The sequence below is a fragment of the Malurus melanocephalus genome, unplaced genomic scaffold, assembly GCF_030028575.1.
Source record: "Malurus melanocephalus ecotype Western Australia unplaced genomic scaffold, MMel_1.1 scaffold_425, whole genome shotgun sequence".
Lineage (NCBI taxonomy): Eukaryota > Metazoa > Chordata > Aves > Passeriformes > Maluridae > Malurus > Malurus melanocephalus.
The window spans coordinates 89,435-97,342 of NW_026623657.1; the positions used below are offsets into that span (position 1 = coordinate 89,435).

At 56.1% G+C, this 7,908-nt stretch overlaps 1 protein-coding gene across 1 annotated transcript in view; it reads left to right on the forward strand.

Annotated features, from left to right (window-relative positions):
• Positions 1-4,137: 4,137 nt before the first annotated feature.
• Positions 4,138-7,908, forward strand: part of UNCX (UNC homeobox) — a 4,394-nt gene continuing 623 nt past the window's right edge. The window contains exons 1-3 of the mRNA XM_057379859.1: positions 4,138-4,387; positions 5,482-5,657; positions 7,235-7,905. Coding sequence (XP_057235842.1) covers positions 4,138-4,387; positions 5,482-5,657; positions 7,235-7,905 — 1,097 coding nt within the window. The remainder of the gene's footprint in view (positions 4,388-5,481; positions 5,658-7,234; positions 7,906-7,908) is intronic.

Below are 7,908 nucleotides of genomic sequence, written 5' to 3' on the forward strand. Positions count from 1 at the left end.
TGCAGGCAGTGTGCTGGGATTGCAGGCAGGGCTCTGGGATTGCAGGCAGGGCTCTGGGGCTGCAGGCAGGGCTCTGGACAGGGCTCTGGGATTGCAGGCAGGGCTCTGGGATTGCAGGCAGGGCTTTGGGGCTGCAGGCAGGGCTCCGGGATTGCAGGCAGGGCTCTGGGATTGCAGACAGGGCTCCGGGATTGCAGGCAGGGCTCCGGAATTGCAGGCAGGATTGTGATGAGGGTTCTGGGATTGCAGGCAGGGCTCTGAGGCTGTGGGCAGGGCTGCAGGCAAAGCTCTGGGATTTCAGGCAGAGCTGCAGGCAGAGCTCTTTGCAGGCAGGGTTTGGGCTATTTGCAGACAAGGGTTTGGGGCTGCAGGCAGGGTTCTCTGCAGGCAGGGCTCTTCGCAGGCAGGGTTTGGGCTCTTTGCAGGCAGGGTTTGGGGCTGCAGGCAGGGTTTGGGGTTTCAGGCAGGGCTCTTTGCAGACAGGGCTGCAGGCAGAGCTCTGGGATTTCAGGCAGAGCTGCAGGCAGAGCTCTTCACAGGCAGGGTTTGGGCTATTTGCAGACAAGGGTTTGGGGCTGCAGGCAGGGTTTGGGGTTGCAGGCAGGGTTTGGGGTTGCAGGCAGGGCTCACTGCAGGCAGGGCTCTTTGCAGGAAGGATTTGAGCTCTTTGCAGACAGGGTTTAGAAGCTGCAGGCAGTGCTCTTTGCAGACAGGGTTTGGGGCTGCAGGCAGGGCTCAGGGGCTGCAGGCAGGTTTGGGCTCTTTGCAGGCAGGTCTGGGCTCTTTGCAAGCAGGGCTCTTTGCAGACAGGGTTTGGGTTCTTTGCAGACAGGGCTCTTTGCAGACAGGGTTTGGGCTCTTTGCAGGCAGGGCTCAGGGGCTGCAGGCAGGGTTTGGGGCTGCAGGCAGGGCTCTTTGCAGACAGGGCTCTTTGCAGGCAGGGTTTGGGCTCTTTGTAGGCAGGGTTTGGGGCTGCAGGCACGGTTTGGGGTTGCAGACAGGGCTTTTTGCAGACAGGGCTTTTTGCAGACAGGGCTCCTGGCAGGCTCGTTCTGCCGAGCCGCTCGGAGCCTCTCCCGCAGCAATGGCTGTAAAAGCCAGTAGGAAGCTGTAAGATAAAACACCCAGATTGTGATAAAAGGGGAAACAAGGCGAGGCGAGCTGGCGTCCTGAATGCGAGTCTTGTACGTCTTATTATCAAGTTAATTAAAGCTAGCATCTGACAATGTCACTCGGCTGTAGAAAAAGGGATTTAAATGCAGCGTCTCCCAGGACTGCGTGTCAAGGGCTGCTTTTCATTGAGCTGGTGCGAGTGTTTGGCTGGAGGAACAGCTCTCCGGATTGAAGGGGGTGCCTTTAAAGAAGCAGCAATTGACAAGGAAGCAATTATTAAATTTTGATGTTCAAAAATAAGGGGGGAAAAAARAAAAAAAAAAAAAAAAGAAAGACGACGGAGAAGAAAACGGCTTCTATAATTTGTGTTTTAGATGGAGAGCAATATAAAGAGATATCAAGGCCGAGAGCCATCAAAAGCCTTCCCCCCTCCCCGCATGAAAGCTCCTCTCAAACACTTTAAGAGAGATTTTTAGAAGCTCGACAAGGATCCTAGAAACATTAAAACAGAAGTCGATTTTAAATGTGCACATTGAAATGCACAGAGCCGCTTACTACGTGGACTTGCACTTGAGGTCAAGTGACGGACGGATTGTATGCTTCTCCATAATAATATTAATTAAACAATTTGCATGCTAATAAGGTAACAATTATCAGGGCTTCTGTTGAAAGATTCAGGTTATTACAACACGCCAATCTGGAGGCCAGGGGTCAGGGAGTGAGAGGCGAGAGAAATTTCAACTCAAATTAACATTCTGTCAGCTCCAGAAAATGGGATAAATAAAGTCGAATTAATTCATTATAATAAAGAGAGGGAGAGAGAGAAAAGTCCCCCCTCTCTTGTTCTGTGCTGGATTGATTACCATTCTGTATTCAGAAACACGTCCCGCTCGCATTCCTCTCCTGAAATCCGACAGAAAATGAGGCATTTATTGCTACAGGCAAAATTTGGTCCAGTGGACACAGTTTACATTTAGTATTTATAGAGAAAGAAATTAAATTATGGTGAAAAGTGAAGCCCTTGACCCCAGAATTAATACCAACCCCATCATTTTCTTATTTCTGTTAGAGCTGTGCAGTCCAAATTCAAGCTACCTTTTAGCTCTGAGCAGAGGCAGGGAGACCATAATTAAACTAATCTATAGGGGGGAGGGAGGGAACAGCAATAATACAGCAGTATATTGTATGGCATTCAATTAGGTGAATAAATACAGCTCCGGACAGACAGCACAGATTAGAGACTCGACTTCCTTTTTATTTCAATTTTAACTTGCCCCTCTCTCGTACCCACACAAACCAGCGCTGGGAAATGTATCATCTTGACTGGATATTTTATAACTGGAAAATCTATTTGTATGTTTTCCAGAGATAAAGTCTCTCTCCCTCTTTCCCCTTCCCCTCTCTCTCCTTTTTTTCCTTCCTACCTATTTTTATTTCTTTCCCTTTCTCACCCCACCGTGGCCGCCCCCCGACTCCAAGGATTTAATTCCGCASGAACCTCCCGTGAAGATTTTTAAAGAGTTTTCCCTGTCTGGTTTCCCGGCCCGGCTCTTTCGCTCTCCTCTTTGTTAAACGCAAACGCTCCCTCTCCCCTCTTTCCACCTTTCCAGGGATCGCCAGGTTGAGTCCCCCCGGCCCAGGGGACCGGGAGCTCCGGTCCCAGCGGGCTCGGGATGGGAGAGACTGGGAATTATCCCGCTCTTCCTCTCTCCTGGGAGCTCGGGAAGTGTTTCTCTAACCGGGAGAGGGCACAAAACTGGGGGTCCCCAGCCCCGCGCTTTGCCGGAGAACCGTCCCTTGAATTATTCACCGGGGGAATCTATCAATGTTTCATCTGGGTGAAAACTTCTATGGAGACGTAATTTAATTAGGACAAATTTGGCGGCTGTTTGGGAGCTGTGAATGACTGGCGGGACGAAGCGTGGAGTATGCGATGGGCTACTCCAGCGGGGGAGGAGGGGAAGMTGAAATGGGAGGGATGTAAGGACGGGAACTTTGTTTGGGTTTGAATTTTTAAAAATTATTATTAGTGGTAGTTTTTTGCCTCCTCTTTGGCGATCAGAGGCTGCTTCTGGTTGTGCCTCCGCTCACAATTCAAAGGTTGTGGTTACTGCTGGAGAGGGGGGTGTCCGTGGCCAAATCGATAGGAGATTGCATTAATTATGATTTCGATTGATATGCTCAAATCTCCTCCTAAACGCTGCAAACGGCTCTTCCTTTTTTATTTTTTTTTACCCCTTCCTTTCCTTCCCCCTCTACCCCCCATTTTTTCCCGCTGCCCCCCTCCCCTCTCCCCTGTTATAGAGCCRGAGAGGAGATGAAAAGGCTTGTAGTTTTAAATTCAATGTGACAGCTCTGGAAAGAGCGGATGATGAATCTCCTATTATTGGATCAGTCTATTTGCCGCTCAATGTCTCTCTGTAATTGGAGCAACATCACTTTAAAGGTTCAGAGAGTAGAGCATTTCTGGTGAAAAATCCCCACAACACGCTGGTGAATGTTTTAAAGGGAAATCTATTAGTGATTTGGCGAGGGGAGGGGACAAGGGGGAAGAGGGTGGGTTGGAGGGCTGGGGGGGGAGGCTGTGTGTGTGTGTGTAACTCCGACTGTTTAGTATTTAACCGGGTATCAGGCAGATCCGAGCGTTCCCCTCCGCCCCCCTCCCCGCCGCACCCCCCTGGCTGGAGTTCGTATCAAAGCCCCCCTCGTCGTGTTGTGACAGCTCTGATATTGTTTATTGAGGCTGGATGTCAGGTATAATTAGCAATCGATATGGAAAACGTTTGCTCCCCACACTGGCACGTCTCTGACGTCAGGACCGATTAACGTTTCTTATTGGTCCCAAATTCCCCCAGCCTGAGCTAATTATTGGGAGCCTGATGTTGATAAAGTTAAAGCGCCCGGCGCCCTGCAGCATGAGCCCCTCGCCGCGCCGCCTCCTCCGCCAGCAGCACCCCCGGCCCCAGCCGCCCCGCCGCCAGCGCCCCCAGCCCCGCCGGCACCCCCCGCCCTAGAGCCGCCCCCATGATGGACAGCCGCATCCTGGAGCATCCTCATGCCCAGTTCGGGGGGATGGTGGGCTTCCCTTACCCGCTCGGGCACCACCACGTCTACGAGCTGGCCGGGCACCAGCTGCAGTCGGCGGCCGCCTCCGTGCCCTTCTCCATCGATGGATTACTGAGCGGCTCCTGCGCCGCCTCTGTGGTCAACCCGGCGCCGCTCATCCCCTCCGGCTGCGGGGTGAGCGGGGACAGCCAGCCCTTCAAGCTCGCAGGTAGGAGCGGCCCCGTGTCGCGTGTGTCCCCCCGCCCCCGCACCGCGCGACCCGCCCGGAGCGTGTCAGCGCCGAGGAAGAAAAGCACCGCGGGCCCGTGGCCYCTCTATCCTCATCTGCGAATTTTGGGGTGTCTCGGGGGGGAGGRTAGGCGGCTGTGGTGGCCCCCCGAGGGGGCGGACGGCCCCGGTCCCAGCGCCGGGAGCATTTTCCGTTCCCATCGGCGCAGGGCCACGCGTGTGCCCTGAACAATAGCGGGCCCGGCCCGGTGCCTTCCCCTAAAGTTCATCGTGTGGGAGCTCGGATCACACCTTTAACAGATAATAATAAAAATAATAATTGGAATCACTGGAATTCGGGGGATGAAGAGCTGCAATAAATATTTTTTATACGATTTAGCCAAAGGGAATCGCTCTCCGTCCTTCCCTCTCCACCGGCCTGTGGCACCGCTATTGTTCAGCTCTTAAAACATTCTGTCTCCCCAACATCCTTCTGTTTAAACCTGGAGCTGCCCCACACTGCACCTCAACTAAATACAAATTATTACTATTATTATTATTATTTTTCCTAATTTCCACACCTGGCGGAAAACCTTAGGGGAGGTGCAGCCAGGGCTGAAAATCKCCAGCCTGGAGCTGTACGTACTCAAAGAGGCTGCGAACATCCCAGCCCCACGATCGGGCCCAGGGGCCGCCCTGTGCTCGGGGTCCCGCGTGGAACGGGGCCGTGATCTGTGACCCCCGCAGGTGCTCCGGAGGGGCTGGGGAAGGGAAAGAGGGGGGACTTTTAATTTTTTTTTTTTTTTTTTTAATTAAACCTTTGGTGGTTGGAGCAAATATTGGAACTTCTCTCTCTCTCTCTGCCAGCTGAGTGCCTGTGGAGAGCTTCCTTCAGGAATAAATGTTCTGTAAAGTACATTTTCGGAGGAGGCGAGGGCAGATCGGGTTCCTCCCCATTTTTAGCGCAGGTGTGTGAATAATCCCGCTCTTTTACCAACGCTACCGAGCACAAAAGTTAAAAGGCTCCTGTGAATGGCAGGGAGGGGGGGAGAAGGCTTGTCTCCCAGGGACCTGAAGGTATTTCTGCTTTTTCAGACTCGGGTGACCCGGACAAGGAAAGTCCTGGCTGTAAAAGAAGACGAACCCGCACCAATTTTACTGGCTGGCAGCTCGAGGAGCTGGAAAAGGCGTTTAATGAGAGTCATTACCCGGACGTGTTTATGCGAGAGGCTCTGGCTCTCAGGCTAGACTTGGTGGAGTCCAGAGTGCAGGTAAAAAACGTGTCCCCCCTCCTTTCTCCCCCCTCACCCTCTCCATGCGCCGACCACTCCCCAGGGAGGACCCTCAGGCCCGCAGACCCTCTCCGGGACGGGCTCTGTGCACTTGGGCCGCAGCCCCGAGCCTCCCGGCCCTTTTGTTCCCTGCCTTGCACTACTGCTTGCTGGTTTATTTTGTCATTATCATTATTATTACTATCCTATTTTTAAAAATCTTGCAAAACGAGAAGAGTGGCAACCCAGCCTGGGTTCCCTAAACATTCTTTTTTTTTAGTATGTTTTCCCGCTGTAAATATTTTTCTTAAATGAGTCAAGGGCGAGAAAATTAGCATGCAAATATGAGGCTTAATCACGGGCCGGGGTATGCTGAAGAATGTCAATAAAGCTCGTAGCTGCATCGAGAGCGATTGGAACTTGTAAAACTTAATTTTAACGAGCTGCTCAGGCCCTTGGCGGTGCGGGATGGGGAGGGGAAGCACCGATCTGCTTCGATGGATCTTCCAAAAAATAAATGGGAAGCGGACGGGGGGATGCGGGCCGGCTGTTGGGTCTCCGGGTGCTGGTTTGTGCCGCGGTGGCTGCGAGCGGGCGAGGCCGAGCTGCGGCCCCGCATCTTGCCGGGACCCGCTGCCGTGCTGRGGCGGCTTTGAGTGGGCTGCGTGTGCGGGGAATGCGTCCTTAAACCCACCCCGGGAGCCGGGGACGGTTCCCCCGGCATGAGGCAGCGCCGTTGGCCGCGGTTCCTCCGCAGATTTGCTTCCCGGTGTCCTCCCAGCCGCTTTCCCTCCGTCTCGCCGGGCTCGGGCAGCGTGCGGAGCCGGGCTCGGGCACCGCTGTTCCTGCGGTTCTTCCGAGCTGGGGTCGCGGTCCTGCCGGGACGGGCGCTCCAGCAGCCCCCTGGGCCGCGGGGGCGCGGAGGGACGCGTGTGCCCGCGGGCTGCGGGGACGCCGGGGACCTGCCAAAGCACGGAGAAGCAGGGTCGGAGCAGAGAGGTTTCRATTTAATTTAATTTCTCTCCTGTGAGCAAGCTGTAACAAACCAAACCGCAATTTGGGCTCATCCAGCCTCTCTGCTCCGTCTCCCGGGAGGGGCAGGAGCTCCGAGCTCCGCACGTCTGGGCGAGGCACTGTCCGGCACCCCCTCAGCTCCAGCCGCTTATTGTGCTGTGTTTATYGCATTTTGGGTGCTGCTGCGGGGGAATCGGGCCGGCGATCGGTGTTTCTGCACCCTTCGGCCGCGGGGAAGAGCCGGGGCCTGTGTGAACCCTTCCCCTCCCGGTGGCGCCGGTGCGGGCAGGGTGCAGCGTGTGTGTGCGTGAGTGTGCACCCCCTTTTTCCTTTTTTTCGTTTTCCTACCCTGTTAAACAAGTGTGGATATCTCTTCGTGCCCCCTCCCCTGCTCTCCGTCTCTCAGAGGCCCGGTYCTGAGGATCGGGGCTGCCGGCACCTCGAAGGGGTGGACGAGGGAGGCCTGAGCTGCGCTTCTCCCCTCCGCCCCCCTCCCACCGCCCCGGCCACCGCGGAGGGCCGGTGCGCTGGGTGTTAATTGCTTCTCGTTGTTCGGTGTGTAGGTCTGGTTCCAAAACCGCCGGGCCAAATGGAGAAAGAAAGAGAACACCAAGAAGGGCCCGGGGCGGCCGGCTCACAACTCGCACCCCACGACGTGCAGCGGGGAGCCCATGGACCCCGAGGAAATCGCCCGGAAGGAGCTGGAGAAGATGGAGAAGAAGAAGAGAAAGCACGAGAAGAAGCTGCTCAAAAGCCAAAGCCGCCACCCGCACTCGCCCAGCGCCCTCTCCCTCCACAGCACGCCCAGCTCCGACAGCGACAGCGGCGGCGGGGGGGGTCTCTCGCCCGCCCCGCCTGAGGCCAAACCCCGCGGGCAGCCCCCGCCGCCCCATCCGCCGCTCCCCGCCGCCGCMGCCCCCTCCGAGCCGCCCCCCGGCACCTGCGACCAGACGGCCGAGCCCTTCTACCCCAGCCAAAGAAGCGGGAGCGGGCGGCTCCAGCGCCCGCCCGACAAGGACTGCGCGGCCGCCCCGTCGGGGGACGGCAGCGGGGGCGCGGGGGGGCCCCGMGGCGCCGGCAGCTTCCACAAGCTCAACCCGTTCAGCGTGGAGAGCCTCCTCTCCGACTCGCCCCCCCGCCGCAAAGCCGCCCCGGACTTCCCCAGCCTGCCCCCCTGCGCCCCCCGCACCCTCATCGGCAAAGGACACTTCTTGCTCTACCCCATCACCCAACCCCT